Source organism: Lithobates pipiens, unplaced genomic scaffold, assembly GCF_037356315.1.
Source record: "Lithobates pipiens isolate NorthernLeopardFrog02 unplaced genomic scaffold, aLitPip1_a1.2 Scaffold_23, whole genome shotgun sequence".
Classification (NCBI taxonomy): Eukaryota; Metazoa; Chordata; class Amphibia; order Anura; family Ranidae; genus Lithobates; species Lithobates pipiens.
Window position 1 is genome coordinate 126,938,420 of NW_027507785.1, and position 13,225 is coordinate 126,951,644.

Here is a 13,225-nt window from a genome sequence, read left to right on the forward strand (position 1 = left end):
GTGTTGTGGTCAGATGAGAATAAAAATAAAGCTCTTTGGCATCTACTCCAGCTTGTGGCCTGTACTCCGAGACCAGTCACAACGCATTACCAGGAGAACCCACATTCCTCCCCGCCCTGTGCACCATGCAAGGAGTGACCCACGTTGGATCTGGCTCTTTGATCGTGCTAGACAGTGGAACGCACGCCGAATAGACGGCGTGGGCAGGGAGGCACCATTGATTCAGCCGACACGCGAGTAGCCTCAGTGCCTCCATGTAAGCAGGCATTTTGCTTTCTATTTTACTTATGTTTTAATAAATGGGGTTACACTATTGGTTTCCCTTTCATCTTTCATATACCTCACTCGTGGGCTTGCTGAGGAGGAACTCCGTATCAACAACAAGTTTCCAGTATTGAGCAAGTTTATACTTTGCTAAAAGCGCTGTTTGACCTTCTTTTTAAGTAAAGCGGTCACATCCATCTGGTAAGCAGAATCAACTTATGGCACACACTGGTGTATGAGTTACAGTTGGTAACAGTTCTGTTCGGATGCTTACTTTTGATCTTACATTGAAGAAATCAAGCACCGAAAGTTTATTTAAAAGGACTTTAATTGATTCACAGTTGTTTCTATATATACCGCATTCACTTGAAGATGTTTATTATATATTAAAGATATATTTTCACAATATGGCACATTGCACTTTAATACTGTTATAGTGGCTATTTTCATCACTCATAAATAATGAATTTCATGCATACACTAGTATTTTGCACTTTATTATTGGAGCTTGGTCCTCACGTGAGCACCCCTCACATAAAACAAAACATATTATCGACTCAGCTCACTGTGTTTGAAGGTGGGGATGGTGTTCTTGGGGTCATAGCTAACATTCCTCCTCCAAACAGAAGGTGGAAACATTATGTTTTGGGGTTGTTTTTCTGCTAAGGGGACAGGACATCTTCACCGCATCAAAGGGACAATGGACATGGCCATGTACCATCAAATCTTGGTTGAGAACCTCCTTCCCTCAGCCAGGGCATTGAAAAAGGCTCGTGGATGGGTATTCCAGCATGACAATGACCCAGAACACCTGGCCAAGGCAATAAAGGAGTGGCTCAAGAAGAAGCACATTAAGGTCCTGGAGTAACCTAGCCTGTCTCCAGACCTTCACCCCATAGAAAATATGTGGAGCTAGCTGAAGGTTGCCAAATGTCGGCCTCAACATTTTAATGACTTGCAGAGCATTTGCAAAGATTGGGGCAAAAATCCATCCTGAGATGTGTGCAAACCTGGTGGCCAACTATGAGATACGTCTGACCTCTCTGATTGGCAAATCCCTGGTTGGCCAATCAGTACAGTCCTGTTTTGCAAAGGGATGAAATATATTTTAATGAGTGAAATAAGTAAGTCAGTTTTATAATTTTTTTTTGAAATGCGTTTTTTCTGGATATTTTTGTTCTGTCTTTCACTGTTAAAATAAACTTGCCATTAAAATCTGATCTGATCATTTCTTTGTCAGTGGGCAAACATACAAAATCAGCAGGGGAGCAAATACTTTTTTCCCCTCACAGTACGTGAATGAGTAGAGGGTACATGGTACCCCTACTCATTCACCAAAAAAGTGTAAACAATGACAGTAGACCGTTTTTTGACAAGTCCTTTTATTTAACCACTTCCAGACCAAGCCAATTCTGGCGCTTCTGTGAGGCATCTAAAAATCATAATTTTTTTTTTGCTAGAAAATTACTCGGAACCCCCAAACATACTATAGTTTTTTTTTGTTTTTTTTTTAGCAGAGACCCTAGCGAATAAAATGGTGGTTGTTGCAATTTTTTTGTCACACAGTATTTGCGCAGCAATTTTTCAAACGCTATTTTTTTTGGGGGGGGGGGGGGGAACGTTCATAAATATTAAAATATATCAAAACACTAAAGTTGGCACAAATTTTTTTGTACAATGAGAAAGATGTTACGCTGAGTAAACGCTATTTGTTTTTATATGCAGTAAAAAGGGATATCTGAATGACATTTACCCACTTGGAGCCCAAGACGTCCTATGATGTCCACCTAGGGATGAGAGGTTAAAAAATAAAAATGTCCTCTGATGTAGATCATCATCAATCACGCTGCCCGCTGCCACTGTCGACCCGCAAAAAGAAAAAAAGTTCCGGCTTCGAAGGCATCCGCTGTTTGCCTCCTCCGCCATGTGACAGCTCCTAAAATAACTAACGGCATGGCCACCCGGTGCCCTCAGACGATGACGTCAGAAGGGGGCTGTGTTACCTAGTGATATCACTGGGTGGTCCCGCCACTTAGATATTTAAGAGCTGTCACACGGTAGAGCAGGCAGACTACGGAGCTGGAGGCTTTTCTTTTTTTTTTTTTTTTTAACTTTGGAGTACAGTGTGTGGGGTACATTCTCATTCACATATGCTGGGCCAGGATTGTTAAAAGGGGCTTCCAGATTCTGATAAGACCCCCCCCATAACCACTGGCCAGGGTTGTGGGGAAGAGGCCATTGTCCCCATCAACCGCACCAACCTCCCATGTTGAGGGTATGTGGCCAGGTATGGTTCTGGAGGGAGCGCTAGCTTTCACTCGTTCACAACCCCCACCCCCCTTCTTTCCAGGCCTGCCAGGCTGCATGCTTGGATAAGGATCTGATATGGATTTTGGGAAAGGACCCTATGCTGTTTTTTTTTTTTATTATTATTTATTTTTAATTTTGAGGTGGGGATCCCCTTAAAATCTATACCAGGCCTGGTATGGATGGGGCGGGGACCCCATGGTATGTGTTTTTTTTTTTTTTTTTTTTTTTTGTTTTGTTTTTCCCATTGCCGGCATTCTTCCTTTTTTTTATTTATTTATTTTTTGTTCAGCTGGCAGTGGGGAAACTCGCTGATGGGTCATCAGTTGTTAAGCGGCAGCCGGCTTCTCAGCCTGCTCCTTAACAGTTATTCTTCACACAGAATTCACATCGGCCGATCAATTTTCAACCAAAATTTTGTTAGAAAATAAAGCAACCAAATGAAACTTAATACATTTTTCCATCCTGCACGAACGACCTTTTGTAGGGCTCAAACAAAACGATCACATTGGTCAAAGTCGCACTCATCCAAAGTCTCATCAAAGTCACAATGAAAATCACACAATTTTTAAGTCGCACAAGTGTGAATTAACTCCGTCTCTTCAAGATGTAGTTAAGACTTTAGCCATTATTGTCAATGTGAAAAAATGGGTGTAAGGAGAGCCCAATTTACATGACTGTCAGTCATGTGACTGAGCTCTCCTATCATAGAATGTTCTTTGTAGTGATATGCAGAGGACACACTGAAAGACACCACAGGCTGCAGTTTATAAATGACTAAATGGCCCTTCAACATGAATTTAATTTATGCTGGGTACCTTCCTACAAACCACATTGCTTATGACCAAAACCCAAGCTAAAGAGAGCCTTTTAGGAATGAAATCTGCAAGATGCCACTGATGACTTGTTTTATGAAGATGCCTTTATCACTCTTCCATTGTATGCGCATACTGTTGTGGCCAAAATTGTTGGCACCCCAGAAATTTTTACAGAAAATCAAGTATTTCTCACAGAAAAGTATTGCAGTAACATGTTTTGCTATACGCGTTTATTCCCTTTGTGTGTATTGGAACAAAACAAAAAAAGGAAGAAAAAAAGCTAATTGGACATAATGCCACACAACTCCAAAAATGGTCTGGTCAGAATTCTTGGCACCCTCAACTTAATATTTGGTTAGACACCCTTTGGAAAAAATAACTGAAATCAGTCACTTCCTATAACCATCAATAAGCTTCTTACACCTCTCGCCCAGAATTTTGGACCACTCTTCCTTTGCAAACTGCTCCAGGTCTCTCTTATTGGAAGGATGCCTTTTCCCAACAGCAATTTTAAGATCTCTCCACACGTGTTCAATGGGATTTAGATCTGGACTCATTGCTGGCCACTTTAGAACTCTACAGCGCTTTCTTGCCATCCATTTCTTGGTGCTTTTTGATGTATGTTTGGGGTCATTGTCCTGCTGGAAGACCCAAGATCTCGGACCCAAAGCCAGCTTTCTGACACTGGGCTCTACAATGCGCCCCAAAAGCCTTTGGTAATCCTCAGATTTCATGATGCCCTGCACACATTCAAGGCACCCAGTGCCAGAGGCAGCAAAATAACTCCAAAACATCATTGAACCTCCACCATATTTCACTGTAGGTACTGTGTTCTTTTCTTTGTAGGCCTCATTCTGTTTTTGGTATTCAGTAGAATGATGTGCTTTACCAAAAAGCTCTATCTTGGTTTCATCTGTCCACAAGATGTTTTCCCAGAAGGATTTTGGCTTAAGTACATTTTGGCAAACTGTAGTCTTGCTTTTTTATGTCTGTGTCAGCAGTGGGGTCCTCCTGGGTCTCCTGCCATAGAGTTTCATTTAATTTAAATGTCGACGGATAGTTTTCTCTGACACTGATGCTCCCTGTGCCTGCTGGACAGCTTGAATTTCTTTGGAACTTGTTTGGGGCTACTTATCCACCATCCGGACTATCCTGCATTGCAAACTTTCATCAATCTTCCATCCAGGCCCAGAGAGATTAGCTACAGTGCCATGGGTTGCAAACTTCTTGATAATGTTGCGCACTGTGGACAAAGGTAAATCTAGATATCTGGAGATGGAATTGTGACCTTGAGATTGTTGCTATTTTTCCACAATTTTGGTTCTCAAGTCCTCAGACAGTTCTCTTATCCTCTTTTTGTTGTCCATGCTTAGTGTGGCACACATAATGCAAAGACTAAGTGAACTTCTCTCCTTTTTTTTAATCTGCTTTCAGGTGTGATTTTTATATTACCCACACCTGTTACTTGTCCCAGGTGAGTTTAAAGGAGGATCACATGCTTGAAACAAACTTATTTATCAAGAATTTTGACCAGCCCATTTTTGGAATTTTGTGACCTTCTGTCCAGTTTCCTTTTTTATTTTATTTTTTATTTTATTTTTTGTTCATTCCAATACACACAAAGGGAATAAACCTGTGCTATTGCAATACTTTTCTGTGAGAAATACTTGGTTTTCTGGAAACATTTCTTCGGTGCCAACAATTTCGGCCATGACTGTATGTTACATGTCTAATAAGGTTGAAACAACTGACATCCATCATGTGCAACCTCTCACAACACAACTCTTACAAATTTTTGGTCCAGAGTGAGGCACAAGAAATCTCAAACTATTGTTTTCTGAACTTGCATATGTAGCTTTTTGCTCTAGGTCAATTACTAGCTCAGTAGAGAAAAATTACAGCCCAGAAACAAGCATCTTCCAAAAGCAAGTCAGTAAGGGTAGCTACAGTATTTCTGTCCCATTTCCTTTTTCTTGAGAATCTAATCGGCTTTCAGAGGTTTGGAACTCATGTCCTGATGAGTTTACTTCCTCTTTCATTCCCTGCAAAGGTAAAGCATAATGGACTACTATGCATCGCATAGTAGTCCATTATGTGTCACTTACCTGACACAGGAGCCAGCGATGTCACCGCTGTCCCCTGTAGTCCGGCGCATCCATCTTCTTGGTGGGTCTCGTTGCTCCGCCGCTGTCATTCAGGCATGCGCACAGGAGCCGCCATGAGCGGCATATCGCCGTTGACGTGTGCCGCGCTCAGTGCGCCTGCGCGCCGCTGTCTACAGCGCATGCGCCTTAGACAGCGGTGCCTGTCTTTCGGCAAATATCTCCTAAACCGTGTAGGTTTAGGAGATATTTCTTGGACCTTGTAGGTCAAAGTGTGTTGTAAGGGTTTACAACCACTTTAAATAAATCCCAGTTGGCAGTCATCCTGCTAGCTCTATACATATCCACTAGATGCACCCTAGAAGGCTCAATTTATTATATACATTTATTTGCATAAGTTGAACGTTTATTGGACACTCAGATAAGACTGCACTGTAAGATGACCATTTTAGCATGGTTCTTTCACTATTTTACTGTGGAGTGTCAGAGTTAATGTGATCCAACCGAAGTATAACTTTCTGTGCTTAGACTGATCATTTGTTCATATTTCCCACTTAGTATTGGGACCCTGTTGTGTGAGAGTACAGTAAACCGAGGAATCTCACATTATGATAACTTTATCCCTTCCACAGGCCATCCTAGCAGTGTTGAGGCTCCAGCATCTGAAGGAAATTACATTCCAGGAAGAATACAGCAGACTTTTCCCTTCTAACCCCCAGCCCTTTCCTTAACATTTCATTAACATACTAAAGATCATTGTGCCTTAAACTGCTCCGTCCAAATTTATTTCAGTATTTTCAGACAGGGTCATTTGTGTCTGTCAAAATCATTGTGCTTGGTGCCTTAAGGTTTGTTCACACATGTAGATGCTAAAGAACATTTGTTGGATTTTTAGTGAGCACATTCAGCATATTTTGGATTATTTTAACATACAAGGTGTGTCTAAAAAGTTTGGTGAATGGCATCGGAAAACAAAACTGAAGATACAAATTACCTTTTTATTGGCCTTCAAAATGATCGCCTTCCTTCACAATACACTTTATTGGCAACGTTCATAAAGCTGCTGGGAATTTTCAGCAAAGACCTCTTTATGAATCGTTCGCAGAACCGCTGTCACACATTTTTGAATTGCCGCCACATCTGTAAAACTTTTCATGATGCTCTTCAGGCAGGGAAACAGAAGTCTGAAGACACCAGATCAGGGGAGTACAGTGGATGATCAAGACTAGGTACACCATGCTGAGCGAAGAATTGACACAAACAGAGGTTGCACAGTGCGCAGGTGCGTTATCTTGCAGAAACATCCACTGTCCAGTCCTGTGCAACATTCCATGTGTCTCCGTTGCCATTTTCCCCAATTTATAGCAGAAAATTGTCTGCACTGACTGAATACATTCGACTGCCCCCAGTGGATTTACCCTGGCGGTCACATGTACTGTGGAGCTTAGGTGGTGCTGCTTGATGTGTCTTTGGATAGCCATGTGCATGTGCATGCACCTGGCCCATGTTGCCATTGAGATCTGACCATTCACCAAACTTTTTAGACACACCTTGTATACCTCACGGCCCTTTCAGATGGGTGGACCCGCCTGCTCAGCGGATGGTGAGTCTGTCTGCTCCACTGATGTGGACACACAGACTGCTGTCCTCTATTGGATGCCCCTCCTCCGTCTGTTTTCAGTGGATCAGATCGGATGTTGGCAGGTTTCAACGGACACATGTCCGTTGACATCTGCCACTCCATAAAGGGCAATGGAGGGTCTGATTGGGTCCACTTGAGAAACTGACAGGTCCCAATCGATCCACCCATATGAAAGGGGCCTAAATGATTTTTTGTTTTGATTTAGAAGGGGTGGATTAGAGAGAGGGATTAGAACACTTGTCAGGTTTATTCTGGTCTGTGTCCCCTTTAGGGATTTTTACCCTTTCTATTTGTCCTGTTTCCTGTTATCATTGAGAGCGATGGTGAAAGAAAATCCCGATTTTTGAGGTGTCGCAAGAACAGGATAAGATGGGAACTCTTACAACAAGGGATTTCCTAACGTTTGGAGGGATTTCAGCCAGCTTTTTTGGGGTATGGGACAAAGTGAAGGGATCCCCCGTGGGCCACAGATGGCAAATACAAAAACCGGGTTCTAATTCTCCCTTTATTCTATCCAAATTGGAAAAACATTTTTTTTTTTTTCTCTACTTTAACTAATTGTATGCTTTTTGCATTTGCTCCTTTTTTAGAGCATGTGTTGATCTGTCCTACAGCACAACGTGCTGATCGCACTATACTTTTAAATTATGTCTTAATGATGTTACTAGTGCCATTCCTATCTTTCAAGGAAACCTCTAAAGTCTCATTGCTTGACCTCCTGGAACAAATATTCAGATTGTTGGCTCTAATTTGACTCCCAACTTTCCTTATACCATGAGCCCATTTTAAAATCTGTGACTTGGAAAGTACTGAATCTCGGCAGAGCCAGTCAATTAACATTCTCATGGAGCCCAGCATTGGCAGTCTACATATTTGTCTCAGCGCAGGTTTCCTTTCATAATGTTTATAAAGCTGTATTCCAAAGCAGACATACTCTATACCTAACTAATTTCCCACTTTTTGAAGAATACTGGTACACCGCCATACCACGTTCTTGTATTCTGAAGGAGTTCAATCTCTGACCTCTCCTATTCTATTCTCCTATTTATTCTGAAACCAAAGACAGACTTTACTGTTAAGGCCTTCTAGCACCTAAGAAAAAAAATACAATGTCATTTTTAACTGCCGTGAATACTGCTTAGTTTGGGCCATTTCTTTTTAATTGGCTACTGTAGTGGCAGTGACAACTTTGGTGTTGTTGTTGTGTTTTTTTTTTTTTTTTTTTTTTTTGTTTTTTGCTCCATTTCAACGGCTTAGAAAAAAAGAGTAACACCCCAGCTAGACAGTCCACCTAGGAGCAATCGTGCACATGAGTAACTTTACTGACTGGAACAAGTATGCAGATCAGCTCCATTGATGTGGAGAGTAATGATGTCAGAGGGATCAGTATGGCTGTCAGGAAATTACCATTCTCAAAATAATTTCTCATATCAAAGGTTCTTAGTCGAGCTAAATTCTAGACCCTTTTTTTTTTTTTATTTTTTGGGGGGGGGGATTAAGAAGGTTAGGGTTACAACCATGCCCATGTTTATGCTGCCATTTTTGTTCCTAGAGAGATTTCCTTTCTTGTTCTGTTGACGATGTTCATAGGGGCAGGAACTGAGAAGGGATCTCTTCACTCACTGGTCTCCCAACCCCAAAAAAGACGCTTTCCTGCTCTCTCCACACTATCCACAAAAGAAAAATTTGTGGCTGGAGTTTTTTTTTTTTTCAAAAAATTACCAGATCATTTTGTTATTGCTCATAATAGACATTTGTTTACATGCAGAATATTTTGGGGGCTTTTAGATTACCTTTTAAGGAAGAGAGCTCCCTGAATCACATGTGTAAACAAGCTTTTTCCTTGTAGCTGGAGTGCCAGGTTCTGTGTTGCCAAACTGTTACAACTACAAACTTAATGTGCCTTTCTATAAAGTCAGATCCTATTGTCAAACTCTGTCTGCTGCTTGCCAAAGCCTTTTAAGGTCACTAATATGACATGGATAGGTGTGTTCTTTGCAGAGTATTGTTTACTAATCTGTTCTACTAATAGCATTTCAGTTTTATCATTTACTGGTATGACTGTTTTTTGAATTGCTTATTTATACTTTTTTGACTGCAAGTTTATATCCAAAAGTCGGTACACTGTAATAAAAATGTTTAATAGTAAAACTACTATTGAAAAATCTTAGATATTTCGAGTTTGTTTTTTTGTTTTTTTCCCCACCTTAATTTAAACCAGTATTATACAGGTTAGTAAAAGATTAGCTTTACTTGCTCATGTTCCAGAAATTAAGTTTCAGGGCTCATTTACATCTCTGCAGAAAAACACCAGGTAAAAAGACCCATGGCTTTCAAAGTAGTTTAAGTGCAATAAGGAGATGGTTTTGAAGGACTATCACTGCACCCTGTGTTATGCACACCCAAACTACAACCTACAGGGATATAGGAGGACAATACACTGATTTAAACGGAACCATTGAATAAAAAGGTCTGATTCTCATTTGTGGGCCTGTAATGCTCTGTTAAACTGCTCAGATGTGAATGAGGTCTTGAACTCCTTGTGTGTGGTTTTTTTTTTTTTTTTTTTTTTTTTTTTTTGATGCAGTCAGGCTGCAAAAACTGAAATAAATATGCATTTTTTTTCTTATAATATTCTTCAGCGAAGGCTAAAATGTCCTGTGCTGGCAGCATGCTATAGATCCAGGTTTCTGCCAACACAGGACAGCATGGACTGCGTTTCCAGTGGTCCGACATGCAGCCTGCACAACGTTGAAATCAACAGAGGATTGCTGGAGACTTGGACTGCTGCACTCTGTTGAGTAGCAGTCCTGATCTCCAGCATGCTGCCAGTACTGGCCATTTTAGCCCTTTCTGCAGCACGCTAGTACAGTTAAAAACTGACTGCATTACTTTACTAAAGTGCAACTGAAGCTTTGTTTCTTACGTTTTTTTTTTTTGTTTAAAACGTTGGCTATCGATTTTTAATATAAAGCTCACATTGTGTGGTGTCAAATGCAATGGGGGCCAGTCAGTAAAAGTATAGGCTCCTAAAAACTGTTGCTTTTAACACTTACTAACCATGGTGATGGGTGTCTGTCTTTTTTTTTTTTTTTTCTCTCTTTTTTTTTTTTTCTCTCTTTATTTTTTTTCTCTCTTTATTTTTTTTTCTCTCCATTTTTTTTTCTCTTTTTTTTTTTTTTTTTTCTTTATATCCCTTCCATCTTTTTATTTTATTTTATTTTTTTTCTTTATTGGGCCAAACCTTATGATATTCCCCTTCTTTAATCCCATAACCCTTTTACGTTTCCTTCATCATTGATCCAAGGTGGGACAAGCTGTGCTGGCCTACCGACGCTACACTCTGGGCTCAGATTCGGCATTGTTCTCTCAGGACTACATGGACCCAAGTCAAGATCAAGGGCCTCCTTATCCCCCTTATGCCAGCAATGAGGATCTAGACCCATCTGCTGGCTATCAACAGCCTCCTATGGATGCTTATGAGGCTGGATCACAGGGCTATCAGTCCCAGGATTATTAAAACTCCTCCACGAAGGACCTTTCATTGCCCGATAGGCCAGCAACTCCTTTCCTTGCTACTTGTTGCTGCCTTTCTGATAGTGAAAGAGGTAAAACAGTATGTCCTTTATTTTTTATAACACTGTCAAAGGATCTGTTCCTTATTTTTACATTTGTTTGTTAATACAGTCTTGTCATTATTTATTTTTTTCTGTGCTGTTTGCAGTTTTGCCAGTTTTAATACCACGCCATTTCTAGGGTTCTTGCAATCTACATTTGTTGATTTGATGTGTGGCGGCTGTAGGCAACAACTACCTCTCCAGTCATTTGTAAATCACAAAGCAAATCGTATTCTGTCAATACCTGACTGAGAATTTTGAGAGGTGATAAGGTAAACCAGCACAAACCTGAGAATCCTCACTGAGCCTAAGATAAAATAGAGCTGAAAAGAAAACTAAACGCTCCTATGCTTTACAGCCCTGGAAACTGCCATCTTTTGCTTCTGTTCTATCTTCAGTTGCCAAGGTGCTGCACATGTGATCAGTTATGAAACCAGCCATTTCATGGTTTGACAGATTTGTTGGCACACAAGCAAATGTGATGGTAATCATTTATGAAATGCCTTGAGAAACAGTTAAATTGGTTGGTTTAGTTCCGATTTAAGCCAAGGTTACCTTTCGTCAAAACAGTAGACCTAGAGAGATGAACAGTTTACAGTCTGTCAAGATTTTGACAGACTGTAAACTGTTTATTTTCTGTGAAGATGGGCCTTCAGTCCCTCCAGCCGTCTAAGCCTTCAAATTGATCAGAGTGACTACCTATCACATTAAAGGACCAATAGAAAGCTTTAGGATAGGACATAGCCAAAATTTGAATCCACTTGTCCAAACAGATATCTTATTGATATACTTAAGCATTTATAAATCACATTCCCAGTCTGAATTGCCCAGACTTGTGGCAGGTTGACCCTGAGTACCTAGGTAGATGGTTATTTTCCAGCAATAGAGTAAGGCTACTTTTACACTGGGGTGTTGGGGGCGTCAGCGGTAAAGCGCTGCTATTTTTAACGGCGCCTTACTGTCATTTTTGTAGCACTTTTCGGCCGCTAGCGGGGTGCTTTTAACCTCTGCTAACTTCCAAAAAAGTGTTAGATGCACCCTGGCTCTTTAGGGCTGATCACTGATTTCGATGGGCAGGGGCGCTGTAGAAGCGGTATATACACCGCTCCTACAGTGCCTCAAAGATGCGGCTTTGCAGGACATTTTTTGGTGTCCTGTCAGCGCACAGCTCCAGTATGAAAGCATTCGGACTTTCACAATGGAGTGAGAGGTGAGGCTCCATGCAGGCACTAATTTTAGCGCTATAGCGCCTGTAAAGCGCCTTGGTGTGAAAGCAGCCTAAAAGATTTTGAATTTGAATTTCCTAGTTCCAGGTATGCAGGTAACTACTTACAAATGACTGGCCAATTTATTTCACAACCTACTTCTTCAGGCCTGCCTACTTCATTATGAACTACAAACTAAATGTACCAAAATAGCAACATGCAAACTTTGCATCCTTTTAAACCGGTTACTTTAAGCATCATTGCAAGCAAAGTCCATCTGTAGTTTAAAGCAAACCTGTGCTTTGTTCATGTAGAGCAAAACCACAGGGTCGCCTAGATTCTGAGCTGCTTTTTCCTTGCTCTCCACTCCCTTGCACTGGTGAAAGCTAAGAATAATACCTGGTAGATACAAGGATTGTGTGTGTGTGTGTGTGTGTGTGTGTGTGTGTGTGTGTGTGGGGGGGGGGGGGGGGGGGGTGTTGGTGCCAGTTGAGTGAACCTATAGCTTTCCTTTCTTTAGCAAAGCAGGAGTTGATATTAATTATGACAAAAAAAAAAAAATCCTAGTTGCGTTATGTTCAGTGTGTGTATATAACAGGAGTTGATGCAGATGCAGGAAGAGGGGCGTTTTGCACGTAGGTGTAAGGGTTTTTATTGCTGGAGTCCACAAGAGCTATAAGGTTAAAAATAACACTTTTGGATTTTTCCCCCTTCTACAAAGCCAATACAGCAGATCTTAAATCTGATTACAGAAATGTTTATATGGAAATGACAGGTGTAGAATATTTAATAATGGCTTTCAGGCACTTTTTTTTTTATTTATTTTTTATTTATGAATCAGAATATTTCAACCAAGTTCCACCAAAACTAGATCTTGACGCAGAAGAATTATATAGTGGCCTGGATTAAAGCTGGCAAAACTGTTTTTCTAAAATTGCTGATGGGGGAAAAAAAAAAAATCTAGATGAAAAGAAATCTGAAGCCAAATGGGACCTTGCAAAACATGAGGAGCAACACATCAGCTGGTGGGGACTGTAGATTGTGAAAGCCATTTTGGATATGCCATTTTCAAAATGTAAATTTGCTTCAGCTCAGCAGACATTGTGCATCTTTCTAAGTGTTAAATAAAACATTCTTTGGCTGAAGCACTTCCTTGGTTGAACAGAGACCTGAAGGGGAAGCTATTATCTAATTAAAAGTCTATTGTATAGTAATCCTGTGTTAATAGATAAACTAGGAATGGATTTGACTAAAAATGAAAGAAAAAAAA

General features: G+C 40.7%; 1 protein-coding gene across 2 annotated transcripts in view; it reads left to right on the forward strand.

Moving 5' to 3' along the window:
* Positions 1-12,414, forward strand: part of SYNGR1 (synaptogyrin 1) — a gene marked incomplete at its 5' end in the record, with an annotated part of 96,368 nt that extends 83,954 nt beyond the window's left edge. Inside the window, 1 exon segment of one of the 2 annotated variants that reach the window (XM_077452319.1) lies at positions 10,441-12,414. In XM_077452319.1, coding sequence (XP_077308445.1) covers positions 10,441-10,653 — 213 coding nt within the window. In that variant the 3' untranslated portion in view covers positions 10,654-12,414. 2 annotated transcript variants of the gene reach the window in all.
* Positions 12,415-13,225: the final 811 nt, after the last annotated feature.